A 14,978-nucleotide genomic window follows, 5' to 3' on the forward strand; every position below is an offset into this window, starting at 1 on the left:
TTTATTCAAGCCACAAGTATTTTATCTTTCATTTAATTTTTTTTTAAAAAATAAAACAAATATAAAGAAAAAATAAAAAATAAAAAATAAAAAAGAAAATCTCAACTTCATCCAATAAATAGCTTCAAAGAACAAATACACACCAACCAATGTCTGCAACTTCCAAAATTTCTCCTCTCTGACTTCCCCCCCACACCTAACAAAAACCCCACCACTCTCACCGAAAACCAGATGGTCTGGTGAGCCTCTCTTCCTCTTCTTCCCCTAAATCTCCTCCATCACCAACCCAAAACCCAACAATGGCTTCCTTATCCCTCCCCTCTCCCTCCTCTCTATCCTCCCTCCATCACAATGCCTCCTCCTCCCATCTTATGTTACGCTCATCTTCTCTCAACCTCCGTTCTTCCCCCCCCACCCAACATTACAAGGCTCTTTTCATCAGAGCCAAGGTAGTCCCCCTCTCCCAAGATGATCTCAAGAAGCTCGCCGCCGATAAGGCCGTGGAGTCTGTCAAATCCGGAATGGTTCTCGGTCTTGGCACCGGCTCCACTGCCGCCTTCGTCGTCGACAAGATCGGCAAACTCTTCTCTGCCGGCGAGCTCTCTAATATAGTGGGTATCCCCACTTCGAAGCGCACCGAGGAGCAGGCTCGTTCGCTCGGAATCCCCCTCTCCGTCCTTGACGAACATCCTCATATTGACCTGGCTATCGACGGCGCCGACGAGGTTGACCCAAATCTTGACCTTGTTAAAGGCCGTGGCGGTGCTCTTCTGCGGGAGAAGATGGTGGAGGCCGCCGCTGATAAGTTCATAGTAGTCGCGGATGAGACCAAACTGGTTTCTGGGTTGGGCGGCAGCGGACTCGCCATGCCGGTGGAGGTGGTTCAGTTTTGTTGGAAGTACAACCTGGTGAGGCTGCAGGAGCTGTTCAAGGAAAATGGGTGTGAGGCAAAGTTGAGAACGGATGCGGATGGGAAGCCTTATGTCACGGATAACAGTAACTATATTGTGGATTTATATTTCAAGGATCCATTGAAAGATGGGTTTGCTGCAGGGAAGGAGATTGAGAAGCTTGAAGGGGTTGTGGAACATGGCTTGTTTCTGGGTATGGCGACTTCTGTCATTATCGCCGGTACAGATGGAGTTGATGTCACGACCAAGTGAAAACCAAAAAGGAGGTTCACTTTTCTTCTTTTTTTCTATTTTTTTTTTGTAATTTGTTCATCATTTGCCTTGTTTACTTGTTTTGTTTCTCCATGATTTTGGGATTGTAGAATTGTGTTTTGGGTAACTTATAGAAATTCTGTATCTTGAAGCAATGTGGATTAGTGGGTAGGAGCATTGCAATGAAAATTTGCAATTTTGAATAATTGGACATGAAAAGATTCATGCTTTACATTCTTCTTATTATAAAGCAGCGCTCCATTCTCTTTTCTCCCTTTGTTTTTGTTTCTGTTTTTCAGTTCATGAATTAGAATGCTAGTGTATACGAGCCTCTTTTATTCATTGGTATTTGATATATTAGTAGAAAGAAGTTTAGTTTCATGATCTTGGGTGTAAGGAAGCTTGAGCCAGTAGCTTTTTTTCATGATATATAACATTGTGGAGCTTGCCTGACTTGTTGTCAAGTGGTGCATAATAGTTGGAGGGATATGTAACAAGATTTTCTGTGAGAGAGTGGATTTTCCCATCTTAGCGGTTTCTAAGTTTATGTTGTCCACCAAAGAGAAGAGTGGAACAAGCTAGGATCCGAGGAGGAGATAGGTAAATATCTGGATTCAAATACCATGAGCTAAGACACTTGAGGCTATCACCAACATAATTCATGTCATTTTAAGCAAAATTTGGAATTTTGGTTTTCTGATTTCAGAGGATTGGGAGACAAAAAAGGGATGGCAGATAGCATGAGACATGCTTATTTATTAGAAACTAAACAAAGCAGCAACAAATACACTGGAAAGAATCCAGGGAATAATATACAATACTCAGCCTCAATATAAGCCTACATCTTATAAATAAATATATATATATATATATAAGAATCCAGAGCCATAGTCACAACAAGGAGTGAAATGAATACGTCCAAGTATAATCAGAACAAATATGATGAAACGAAGAAAGCAGTCTTGTATATTGCTACTTCAAGAAAGTCATAACAGCAGACATCATCAGAACTGCCAGTAGAGGGAGCTTTCCTGGAAGAAACGAGGTAGCTGGGAAACGAGATGATAGAGAAAGAGTAAGAATTCAAAATTAAATCCATGTAATCATTATGCAGGTTCATATATTGATGCAAGAATTTGCTGAGACTAATACATGCTCACTAATTTTTTGCTTTTCTTTATCTTCATATGCCCAGTTCAAGATTTATTTTATTCTAAAAAAATTAGAAAATTTCTTTTACTCAGTCTCACCTTCATTCCCATCATCCGAGGGTGAATTCTCTACATTTTTTACCGTAATCCCAAGTCTTGAACAATCAGAACCAAGTGTACCTGATAAATCAAAATCGTATGTTTTGTCAATCTCCGGGCATCACACCATTGAGTTCATAATCTTTTCACTAAGAGATTGAGTTTTGTATTCTTACATTGACTGTAGCAAGGGAAGAACGTTTTGTTTAGAAGATTGGAGAATCCACTTCTGCATTCACATGTATGTTTATAGGTTGTTGTCTTTGTGCAATTACCTTCTCCACAATAGGTCCAAAAGCAAGCTACATGATCACCAAAATGAGGGACAATGTTAAGATAAAGCAGAAAGTGAGCATAGGAGATTATGATGATAAAGGCAGCTTGCAAGGCTTACGATCAAAGAAAGACATATTGTGCGGAACTTCTTTCTCTGGGACTGGAGGTGGAGCTGGCTGGCAGCTGAAGTCCAGAGTACCTGGATGGCCAAGAAAATTGAAGGTAACTTGCTATTTGCTTCAAATCCTAAAGCAAGACCATATCCTATGACTACTTGATCCTTCACTGTTCCTACTTGATCATAGAAACTGTTAAAAAGTTAAATGTTACCAGTATTCATTGAGTTATAGGATGTGAACTTGATTATAGTTAAACTTTTGCTTCTCACTTTTTGTACGAAGCAGTACTGGAACCATTTATTTCATAACTTATACTACGTTTTTAGTTGTGAATTTTATTAATTTGTTGTTGTTTCTTTCCTTTTTCCAAATTTTCAAAGCTTCTTTTTAAGAGAATAGAAGGGGAAGGGGGATGTTGAATCTTCTGGATAGACAGAAGAAGAGCTTACAGTTAGGAATGATGCATGGTAGAAACCTATGATCATCATCAACATCATCATCATCTTGGGTTTGCTTCCAACCAGCTTCACATTCACATATGTAATTCAGCGGATAGCTTATATTAGCTTTGCATGTCCCTTTCCCGCATTCAACTTCTTCACATATCTTTTCTGAGTTTCACAGTTAACAATAAGAACAGACACATAGGTGCAAATTATAACAAACAAAAGAGAGAAAAAGAAGAGACTGGTTACCGAAAAATGGTGTCAGATGATCCCCGAGAATAGTTGTAGGTAGTAAAACCAAGAAAACAGCTAGAAAAGCCATGAACTTGTAGGAAGCCATTCCCTTCAAGCAGAGAGAAAGACACGGAATGCACAAGAGGTGGACTTCAAGAGTTCTATTCAGGGAGTTTAGATATTCATTTATAAAAGTAAACTTCCCTTGGGTTTTTCCAAGAAAAAGAGTATGTTTACCCTTATACACTAACAATTAGAGATTATTGATAAATTCTTTTTATATATAATAAAAAATGAACAAAGTCTACAAGTGGAATCGTCTGCAGACTTGAGAACAATTCCACCTAACCTACAAAATCTTATTTCTCATTTCTGCTTGGATCTTTCTATTTTTAATGCATATGTATGTTGTCATTTGAATACGCAAGCAATTATTTATTTATGTTTATTATCTTACGTTGTTTTTTACTCTTATATATATATATGTGAATGATGAAAATGTCCTTAATTCACTGGATGATTTCATTATACAATATAACACAGATGGTAATGTTTTGCCAACTTTACCCTTGAGTGTTCTCTTAGTCTGCCTCATTAACTTAGTCTACCTCAAAACTTGATAAAAGGGTAGGTAAAGAGGCTTTCGGGTGAATAAAATATTCTTAGAAATATATGTTTGGTTATGCATATGGTAGAAGCTTCTTTGATGTCAAACCCCCATTTATTAAACAAGTCCTATTGCTTGCTAAGTTGCTAATAATCTTCTCCTCTTACACTTTGCTTTGACTAATTTATTTATACTCCAATGATGTTTTCATATGTGTTGATGAGTTTTGGTTAATCCCCCATTTAACTTCTGACCCAGTTGTTATAACTCTGGTATTAGGCTTATATGCATATGATGCCAAGAGAGATGCTTTTCTTTTCCACCCAAAAAAAAAATATGGTTTTCTTTTTTTCCCCTTGTTTTTCTTCGACTAGTTATCCTTGCTCCGATGATGTTATCTCGTTAAATTTTTAGATCTTAATTATTTGACGGGTAGAATTTCTTCGTTGTTCGATTGGGTAAGTGCATGTATTCTTTGTTTTAGTTATTTGGATTTGATTTATGTATAATGTAAGTTGTATGACTATGTCCATGATGACCTCACTGATCACCATTTTCTTAGAATAGGATGCCCTGTTTGTTTGTTTAATTAATCTGTCACATAAATTAGGTGATTATTGAGAAGAGGTCTTTGAAAGGTTGGAAAATTGACACAGTCAAGTTTATTAAGATAGATTAGGTTATTGCTCAATTCACCCACAGAGCTTAATGTAAATTTCTGATATAATTTTAGAATTCGCTTGTTGCCACTGCCAAACAAGGCCCAATTTTTTTAAGTTGTGTTTACCAAACAAAGCCCAAGAAACTAGGGTTTATCAACAGTCCTAATTGGATCAAAATGGACTGAAATTGGATTAAGTCATGTTCAATTTCTACATGATAATAAGAACAAAAAATCCCATATGAAAATTAAGAGGAAACCCCACGAAAAACCCTCTTAAACCCTACCCAACAAAAACTCATATGGGTACGTATCTCTTTACCGCCTGCTTCCCGGCAACCGCTGCGGCCGCCGTGATTCCTCCTACAGCTCCCGCAATCGCAGCCGATCTAGGCCCCGCCGCAGCCCTGTAAAGCGCCCCAGTTCCTAACCCAGCCAACACCGTACTCAACAAATCATCAGCTCCGCCTCTCAAATGCGTAACCCCACTCTCCAACCCGGCGAAGATCAACCCAAGAGTCCCCATCGAGTTTCCATATCTTCGGCCCGCGAGTCCGCCCGAGTTAAGTAACCGGTTCGCTCGAAGCTTGAGGGACTCGCCGGGCTCCGCGGCCTTGATCCCGTCCACGGATCCCTTGGAAGCTCCTAGAATAGCGCCGGCGAGGTATCCAGAGCCGGTGTAGTACTGGAGATTCTCGCTCCAGGAACGACGATGGGTTTGAGCTTCTTCGATGAAGAGGTATTCCGGTGAAGTGGGGAGGTCGTAGAGGTGTTCGATTGGGATGTTGAATTGTTGATACGGATGGTATCTTCGGGTGTTTTGACGGTGATCGGAGTTGGGGTTTGATGTGTATTCCATTGGCGCGGAAGGGAAAAGAGAAAAGAGAGTTGGTGAGAGAGGATGAATTGCAGAGGGTTTTTCAATGGCGGGCGGTGCGAGAGGTTTTAACTTGTCTGAGTAAAATAGAAGTCAGGGTTTTGGACAAATATGGCGTCCGGAGGGGATAACGGGTCGGGTTAGGATTCGGAATCCAAATTAGGATCCATTTCAGGCCCAATTTCAGGCCCAATAATATTAAAACTTTAATAGAAGCCTAAAGAGCCAAAATTCAAACCCAAGCCCAATATGTGAGTGGATGAATGGGACAGAAGAAAACTTAAAAGCCCATGATATAAGACTCGTGGGTCGAGAGATTTGATAATAATATTTCAAAAATCCGTAGATATTATGTATTATATATTACAATAAGAAATCTTCTCGTTAATTATTATTTAATTTAATAGTTGATATATTTATTTCTCTATAAGAGATCATAAGTTTGAGTTGGGTTACGTTTTCATTTAGAGCTTACTTGTGTCGCGTTATAATTGGTTTACGTATGTATCATCATACGTCCTAATTTAATAGATGAATTGAATTTTACATATGATCTCTTAACGTAATAGATAAGTTATATAATTCAAACATTGTAAGTTTGTCACATATAACTCATAATATAGTACTAATATAATTTAAATTTATAACCTTTAAATAGAAGATAAAAAAATTTTAACTAATAAATCGTTATGTCGTTAATATGTATATTATGAATTAACAGTAAAAAAATGCATGTTATGAAAACTAGTCGTAAACCATGGAACCAGTCCAACCAGCAACTAAAGCTGTATGCATTATATGAACAGAAAGTAAACGGTCGGGGTCATTCAATACGACGGTATGAACACGATACCAAGACAAACCCATGGAAATACCCCTTTATTAACGAAAAATAGACACGATGTAACTTTATTGCATTGGAAAAAAACTATGCTATCGCCCTCCTCCCTTTCAGTGTATTATTACGAAGAAAGGATTAATATTTGTTCTATTCTTGTAGTAATAATGGAATAATTCGGTTGATAGGAAAAAAAAAAAAAACAGATCTATTTTATATCCGATAAATACCAAGACGCAACGGGAGTTAACCCTATTTTATATGAACGGACGCATCCATATTTGTTCATCATTCAAAGGACCTATTTATAAAAAATTTTATTTTATTTTTATTTATTATGTCGCGTTATACGAATTTATTATATATAACGGAAAGAAGAAATCTTATATTAGTCTATCATTTTCAAGTTAATTAATTAAGCAAATCTCATATCTAGATTCTCAACATATATGTTAGCCTCCATTTATTACTCTTCTTTTGCTTTACAAATAGCTAGACTTTATATTAAAAATAATTACCAAAAAAAATCCCAACCATTAATTAATAGATAAGTGAATAATTATGGAGCATAATTAATTAATTAATGAGTTCAAATAAGATATTTTTTCATACTAAAAATTTTACATATATATATATATACATATGCTCAATGATTAAAAGACTAAACTAATGAGACAACCCTAATAATTTATTACTAATGATATCATTATTTTACTTTTATTATTAGAAACAAGAGAGGTAATTTTTATTACTTCTTTTAGCATCCTTCTACGTTATTTGCAAAATCTCGTTCTTTTTACGTTATTATCGGTCGTTTCAAAATTTCACTTCTACTATATAAATTAACATAAAGAGTTTTTTTTCTCGTCTACTATATAAACCATGTATTTTTTTTTCTTTGAGATTTTATTTAGTTTATTCTGAACTTATATATATATTTTTTGAAAAAATCGAATGTATACGTGAATTATACTTTTAAATAATGTAATATTATAACGTATCATTATTTTATTTATTTTTTTTATCGTATTAAATTGATCAAATCAAGAAAATAAATTTTTTAAAAATAAATATTTACTCTTTTTATAATATTATCTAATAATTTTTTTAAATCACGATAAAAATAGATAAATTGATTTCTGATTCGTTCTCTCGTATAACCCAGTGAATTATTACGATTTTTTTTTTTAAAATAAAATCTCATACGTTCGGGAATTTCTCGTTCTTTTGAAAATTACGAAATTAACGCTGCACATACAACACTCGATTCGTTTTTCGTTGGAAACAAATTTTATTTCTATCACGCACTCGAGAGAATTGAATGAGTATTAACGGGAGTAGATAAGTATTTATGTTAGTAATAATAATTAGAATATTTTTAAAAAAAAAAATGAGGGTGCACAGTAGTTAGGGTGGTGTGAAGGTGCATGCGAAAGAAATTGGTGGTCTGAATTCCAATCCTTAAATAATTGGTCCCAGTGTCTGCATGTTTTCACGTGTCCTGCCATCCCCATTGCCGTTAATTGCACCATCATCACCCATCAACCACTGCATAGGATTCTAATTTATTTATAATTTAAACCAGTTTCACTTTTTAGACTTATTTCTTCTCCCCTCCCCCACTCTCACTCCCCGCGCGTCCCCATATATATATATATAAACTACTTTCATATATATATTTTTTTATAAAATTAATTTTAAGTAATGGGTACTTATTAATATGTTATTTTATATGTATACGAAATTGTATTTTTTTTTAAATTATCGTGATATATTTTTTTTATAAAAAAATATAATAAATTCGTTGAAATTTAATTTAATTTAATTTATTTATTATATATTTATTGACGCACTGCTGAATTAAATTTTAAAAGTTTTTTATTTTTTATTTTAGTAAATTATGTATTTAATTATTTTGATTTATTAAATAATTGACAGAAGATATAAATTTTTAGTATATTTTTAATAATAATAAGATAGTAAAAATGTGATTTGAAATTAAAATAATATGTAGGAGGGAAGTGTTTTCCACTCTCCCTGTGAAGAGTATAGTGCCCCATCTTTTCTCTCCCCCTTGATAGGACAAAGTCCTTGATAAATGAGAGAGAGAGAGAGAGATACAGATAGGGAGAGAGAAGCAGATACAGATAGGGAGAGAGAGAGAGAGAGAGAGACATGGTTGGTTTTTTTGGAGTGTTGCTGATAGGATTTCTATGAAATATTTACAGTGAGGAAGAAAGGGGTAAAGGAGAGAGAGAGAGAGAGAGAGAGAGAGATCAGTAGGGAAGAAAATTAAGAGAGAAAAACATGTTTGATGGAGTAGCAGAGCAGTTTCACCGATTCATAGCAGCGACTTCAACAAGGACTACTTCACTTCCCCACCTCCCTCTCTCTTTCCCATCTCCAACTCTCCAACACCATGTCTCGCCTCCTTCCGCCGCCACTTTTTCACCTCCCTTCGACCCTCTCACCTTCAATCCGCCATTGCCGCCGTTGCAACCACCTCACAGTTTCTTGCACTCATTGCACCACTCCTCATCACTCCAACAACATACCCACAAGACTATTAAACAAGACAACGACAAAAACGGGGGAAGCATGGTGGTGGGTTTAGATTTGGAGATGGAGGGAGGAATTATTACTTCAAACATCCCAACAGATCATCATCATCATCATCATCACCACCAACTCGGTGATCAAGATCATCAACCTTGGTCTAGTGATGAAGTTCTTGCGCTGTTGAGGATCAGATCTAGCATGGAGAATTGGTTCCCAGAATTTTCTTGGGAACACGTGTCAAGGTACTTACTTACACAATTTATATATAATTCATTCTGATTTGATTCACGCATACATATATATATAATTCACACATACGTAGTACTGTTATTTGTCCTACTTTCCACCTCTATCCTCCTGTACTTTTCTCCCAAGCACAAGTTTTTAAATCTTCTGATTCAAAATCATCAATCTTGAAGCCTATGTGGGCTATCTTTTGGGAAGATTTGATCTTGATCTTGATCTTGATCCGACCTTTATATATATATGTACATGACTGACTTTGTTGAATTATATGTGAGATGACATAAAGAGAGAAACACATATTCGTATATATATATATATACATATATGAATAATAATTATTAAGTTAAAAAAAATCCCATCGTGCACGTATTTTATGGCTGAGAGAGGATATCAGTATTATATATATATACATGTGTATATATAGTAAGATGGGGAAAAAAAAAATAAATGCTAGCGTGCACAGGCGTTGTGTTGGTTTTTATACAATTAATGGTGGGTACAGGAAGTTTGCAGAGCTTGGATTTAAAAGAAGTGCAGAGAAGTGCAAGGAGAAATTTGAAGAAGAAAGTAGCTACTTCAACAATATTAATCATAATCAAAATAATTACACCAAGATCAATGGCAGTTACAGGGTTTTCAGTGATGATCTTGAAGAGCTTTACACTGAACATGATGATCATGTTGACGATGATCAACATGTTGTTAATGTTGAAAGGAACGAAACAGTGGAGGAAAAACCAAGTGAGGAAGAAGACAAGAGTCCAAGACAGGATAATTTGAATGACAATTATAAAGATCAAGATGATCAGACGGCGGAGATAAAAATAAACCCATCTGGCATTGATGATGATATTAAATCAAGGAAGAGAAAAAGGGAGGAGGAGCAGAAGAAGAAGAAGATAAAGGAGGAGGAGTTTGAGATGTTCAAAGGGTTCTGCGAGGAGATTGTGAAGAATATGATGATTCAGCAAGAAGAAATGCATAACAAGCTGCTTGAAGACATGGTGAAGAGAGATGAAGAGAAGGTTGCAAGAGAAGAAATTTGGAAGAAGAAAGAGATTGAGAGAATCAACGAGGAACTTGAACTGAGAGCTCAAGAACAAGCCATTTCAGGTGACAGACAGTCCGCCATTATCAACTTCTTAAAAAACTTCGTCCCAGCTCAGATTTTGGAAGAGGCAACAACTCAAGATCTTGCTAAGGTACTAAGAAAAAACCTTTCATGTTATAATAATTCCTTATCATCATCTTCTTCTTTAGTTAATCTCCCCCAAAACCCTAATCCTCCTCCTTCTAATCCTTCTAATTCTGATCATCACCCTAATAGCCAAAACAATGATGATCAAAGACTCCTCCCCAAATCATCCACCGTTGATATTTCTTGTCCAAGTCAAGATGAAACTAATTCAATACTACCTACTCAAAACCATACCCTAAAAATACCTACGTCATCTCCTCTTGCCTTAACTCCACAAGACCCTAATTCTGCCAATCCCCAGAAAAATTCTCCCATACCCACTTCAGTTTCCATGCAAAAACCTCCCCAGAACCCTCAATCTTCCATCAATGAGAAAGAAGACATTGGCAAGAGATGGCCAAGAGATGAAGTCTTGGCTCTGATAAACCTAAGATGCAGTCTATACAATAACAACAACAACAACAATCATGATCAAGATCACAAAGAAGGATCATCATCGTCGTCGTCGTCGTCGTCATCAGCATCATCAGCAAAGGCTCCTTTATGGGAGAGAATCTCACAAGGGATGTTAGAGTTGGGGTACAAGAGAAGTGCCAAGAGGTGTAAAGAGAAATGGGAGAATATAAACAAGTACTTCAGAAAAACAAGGGATGTCAACAAGAAAAGGTCAATTGATTCCAGGACATGCCCTTATTTTCACCAATTAAGCACTTTGTATAATCAAGGGACGCTCGTAGTACCGTCACCCTCCGGGGGAGGGTCCGAAGACCTCCCAACCTTGCGGCAGAAAAACTCCGATTCACCCGAAACCCTCCCGCCCGTGACTTGGCAAGACGACTCGAATGTCCATCCAATTCTGCATGTTCCTCAAAGTGAGAAGAGTGTGGTACAAATACCATCTTACGATTTTGATTTCTAATTACACTTGGTGTTCAATTAATTATTTTATGTGGGTGTGTGTGATTTTGTTATGGTAATTTAATTAATTAATAATTATTATAATAGTATCAAGATTAAACATGATATATACATATTAGTACTACTATATAATAATTTTATAACTCTATGGTTTGGTGTTTTTTGTATTCTTTTTTTTTAAATCTTTACACTTATAATATTCTTGGAGTATATGTATTCTGAATCTTGTATTGTGGTGAGCACCGACAGGTTGAGAAATGAGAAGCTAAATAATAATTTTTTTGAGGTGAAGAAATTTTAATTGTTGTAATTTTATTTTTTGATAGTCAAGAAATTTTTTTGTTCTTAATTTTCCATTTCAAGAGAAATTTTGTTTGCCAGAAAAGGCAAGGACAGTGTAGAAGGGAAAATTTCAGTGAATTTCTATAAAAAATTGAACAATTTGGAAAAAGAGACGTTGGAATCTTTCTCTGTGAAAGAAAATGAGATTTTTGTATACCAGCCTGTATATATGTATTCATATATATATATATATGTATGTATATGTGTCTCTATTTGTTAGTATATATATATATATATGTTAATATAGTTTTCCCCTTTAGAGAGAATAGAAACTTAATTGTCTTGGAAATATTATACAACAGATTAAAGAAAATTAATCTTTTTCTTCGTAAATTACAAACTCTTTGTGAATATATATATACACACACACACATATATACACACGCAGACGTCTTGTATAACCACAAATATTAAACTCTAAAACTTAATTTTTTTTTTTCACTGAAAATTTTAAAATGTAGATTGGAGACAACAGCTAATTATTTCGATAATTTTAATTTTTTATTATCATAAAATAAAATATTTAACGTAATAATCTACTAAATATAAAAATTAATAATTAATTAAACACGATCGTTATGTTATTAACAGTCTGTACGAACTTGTGTATGTATATAATACAACGTAATAATTCACACAGATTAAGCTATTCATATGTTAAAATTGAGAAATATATCATTTCAACATTAACCACATGCAATTACTTAAAGCAAAACTCAACTTTAATTAGTAATTAAGAATGATATCTTATCATATATCATGTTGATTTTTTCATTATTATATACATCGCCCCTTTTGTGTTATTTGTCAATAAAAAAAAAAAGGGTTACGAACAATCTTTCAAACTTGAGCAGTAATATTTCTAATGATGCTTTATAAAAGGTGCACGCATTATGATATTCAGAGATTACCCTGTTCTGTGTTATCTTTGCAGATGATTTTTTTAAAATTTACTTGATTGTACCCTTTAAGAATAAAATTATGTTTTTTACTCTTACTTCATCAAGTTTAAAGACTCGTATAAAATTAATTTGACAAAAAAGTCAAAAAAATTTTAGTATGACAGAGGTGAAGAATTTTAACTCTTTTGATTTCTTTAATCACGGTGATTACAAAATTCAGTTGCAAATTTCGTACCCTGAAACAGTAGACAAAAATAAAGAGGCTGAAACGAAGCACAGATACATTATTAACAATTTAACTTTATTGTTTCATGTTAATATGTTGTTATTCTGTTTGTATTGAGATTTTTCTTACGCTATCTATTTAATCGATAGGATGTCGTCTTAAATTTTTCACGATCAGTCACTGTATTTTAAGTAATATGATAATGAATCATATTTATAAAAGCTTGCAAGTGTTAGAATACTTATAATTTTCTTCTATAAGACATCAAAGAGGAAATAAATGCATTAAAAAGACTTATGTTCATTGATTATATCCCAAATCACAAGGGGTTATCGGTGTTATTTTAATTCAAGTACACTATGTAGATATATACGCATAAGAAGACATAATAAAAAATAGTAAGAGTATTAAATTCTTAATTATTGAATGATGAAATTGAGTACCAACTGAAACATTATAGACGTTGTCTCTAAAACTTCAACGAACTCGTCGTAATTCAATATGTGAGATCCCCACAAGCTAATATTACCAACATCTTTTATGACGATCATAACACCAAGTAAATTACTTATAGTGATGTTTTTAATAAACAAATAAAATAAATCGAGAAATATTATCACTTCATTTTTCGCTATATTTATCATAATTCTTTTCAAACTTATCATATTATCTCTTCTATAGAAGAAGTCATTGATTATTGGCTAAAACTCACCTCGGAAAAGTCTTATTAGCAAATTCAAGTAGCTCTCTCCACACTCACTTAGGGACTCGTACTCATGACTTTATATTGAAAATAGATACTTTAGCTAATAAATTAATTTATTCATTCTTACATAATAATTATAAGTATATATATTCTCTTATACAAGCCTATTTTATTCTATGTTGCATATATATACATATAAATTTATCATGGTATTTGTTCTAGGACAAAACTGCAAAGTATAATTTCTTTGGGAGCAAAATTACAAACTATAATTATTAGAATATATACATAGATACAATATATATATATATATATCTATACTTACATACATATATGCTCATATTATAGTAAAATGTGTAATGAAGTAAAACGACAGCACAAGTGTCAGCCGAGGGGAGGTGGGGTCCACCACATGACTACAGAGATCAGACGACATGCACATCCAAATTAAATTACTTCAAAATGACATTACGGTGGGGCCACCTCCCTTGTCTTCTTCTACTCTACTGGATCCGGGCCCCACTCGTTTTTATTTATTATTATTTTTTTTTCTGAATTGTTCATCAGAGATGAGTAAATTTGATTCAGTGCATCACATCGACGTCCAATCTGATGGTCGCACATCAACCTGCTGCAGCGGCCGCAGAGGATCCTGGCCCGGATACGCACGTGCACCATGTGGGGGCCCGCTGATCAAACGGTTCAGAGACAACCGTCTTCTGTAAATCTTGGGAAATTTTTACACGGATTATTTCCATGATCATTAGTGGGTGTTTGACTTTAACCATTTTCAACTTTGACTTTTTTCTTTTTATGAATTTTAGGTTGATCTTGACTTCCAAAAAGGTTTGCATTGAAAAAGGTTTTAGGGCAAGTTTCAATCAAACAAATTTTTGATCTTATCATAATTTTATACAAACAAATTGTGTATTTTTTGAACTTAATTATAAATTAAAGTTATGAAATAGTGTTTTAATACGAGCCGAAAGCATTTTCTATCAAATGAAAAATGAATATCATTAACTCCACGAGTAAAGGGTATCTGTATTTTTATTAAACATGATATATTAAATTTATAATTTATTAGATATATATTTTTTGAATATCGATAGGTAAATTATTTTTACTCGTCTAATTATTTGATAAATTGTAATAATTTTTTAATAAATGATTACTATAACCTAAGCTCAATAGAATTTGAGGATGGAAAACCAATGAGAAAGTAGTAAAGTTGATGGACCCAAATCAATAAAAAAATAATAAATGGTGAAGCTAGGTCTTGGACCAAATATGTTAGGTGGTCTTGGATTGATGTGGGTGATGGTCCTTGTGATTTGGGTCTCATAGGGTAAGCAAGTAGCCCTACATTGACCTAGAAAAAGAGGTGACTAAGTTTTGCACCAATATGTT

The 14,978-nt window shown here is 34.3% G+C and overlaps 4 protein-coding genes across 4 annotated transcripts; 2 read left to right on the forward strand and 2 right to left on the reverse strand.

The window, feature by feature from the left end:
* Positions 1-134: 134 nt before the first annotated feature.
* On the forward strand, positions 135-1,434 carry EMB3119 (Ribose 5-phosphate isomerase, type A protein). The gene has a single exon (XM_022035571.2). It carries the CDS (start codon positions 300-302, stop codon positions 1,161-1,163), a length of 864 nt encoding a protein of 287 aa, XP_021891263.2. The 5' UTR covers positions 135-299; the 3' UTR covers positions 1,164-1,434.
* Positions 1,435-1,904: 470 nt separating this feature from the next.
* On the reverse strand, positions 1,905-3,735 carry LOC110809683 (uncharacterized). Its single transcript, XM_022035572.2, has 6 exons — positions 3,504-3,735; positions 3,258-3,419; positions 2,808-2,888; positions 2,590-2,715; positions 2,414-2,494; positions 1,905-2,212 (listed from the first exon to the last, which is right to left on the reverse strand). Exons 1-6 carry the CDS (start codon positions 3,592-3,594, stop codon positions 2,136-2,138), a joined length of 618 nt encoding a protein of 205 aa, XP_021891264.1. The 5' UTR covers positions 3,595-3,735; the 3' UTR covers positions 1,905-2,135.
* A 1,188-nt stretch (positions 3,736-4,923) lies between these two features.
* On the reverse strand, positions 4,924-5,711 carry TIM23-3 (translocase inner membrane subunit 23-3). Its single transcript, XM_022035570.2, has one exon. The coding sequence runs from the start codon at positions 5,613-5,615 to the stop codon at positions 5,055-5,057; it is 561 nt and encodes a 186-aa protein (XP_021891262.1). The 5' UTR covers positions 5,616-5,711; the 3' UTR covers positions 4,924-5,054.
* A 2,878-nt stretch (positions 5,712-8,589) lies between these two features.
* Positions 8,590-11,687, forward strand: LOC110809660 (Duplicated homeodomain-like superfamily protein). The gene is made up of 2 exons (XM_088223089.1): positions 8,590-9,272; positions 9,779-11,687. The coding sequence occupies exons 1-2, from the start codon at positions 8,779-8,781 to the stop codon at positions 11,391-11,393; spliced, it is 2,109 nt and encodes a 702-aa protein (XP_088079215.1). The 5' UTR covers positions 8,590-8,778; the 3' UTR covers positions 11,394-11,687.
* Positions 11,688-14,978: the final 3,291 nt, after the last annotated feature.

The sequence above is a fragment of the Carica papaya genome, chromosome 6 (assembly GCF_054855325.1).
Source record: "Carica papaya isolate Zhongbai chromosome 6, ASM5485532v1, whole genome shotgun sequence".
NCBI classification, from domain to species: Eukaryota; Viridiplantae; Streptophyta; class Magnoliopsida; order Brassicales; family Caricaceae; genus Carica; species Carica papaya.

Bases quoted from the DNA above. Each gene is read 5' to 3' on its own strand.
- EMB3119 (XM_022035571.2), top strand. From the start codon at position 300: ATGGCTTCCTTATCCCTCCCCTCTCCCTCCTCTCTATCCTCCCTCCAT.
- LOC110809683 (XM_022035572.2), bottom strand. From the start codon at position 3,594: ATGGCTTCCTACAAGTTCATGGCTTTTCTAGCTGTTTTCTTGGTTTTA. The intron at 2,716-2,807 runs GTAAGCCTTGCA...GTGATCATGTAG, and splicing joins CAATATGTCTTTCTTTGATC to CTTGCTTTTGGACCTATTGT. The intron at 2,495-2,589 runs GTAAGAATACAA...TTGATTTATCAG, and splicing joins CTTCCCTTGCTACAGTCAAT to GTACACTTGGTTCTGATTGT.
- TIM23-3 (XM_022035570.2), bottom strand. From the start codon at position 5,615: ATGGAATACACATCAAACCCCAACTCCGATCACCGTCAAAACACCCGA.
- LOC110809660 (XM_088223089.1), top strand. From the start codon at position 8,779: ATGTTTGATGGAGTAGCAGAGCAGTTTCACCGATTCATAGCAGCGACT. The intron at 9,273-9,778 runs GTACTTACTTAC...TGGTGGGTACAG, and splicing joins TCTTGGGAACACGTGTCAAG to GAAGTTTGCAGAGCTTGGAT.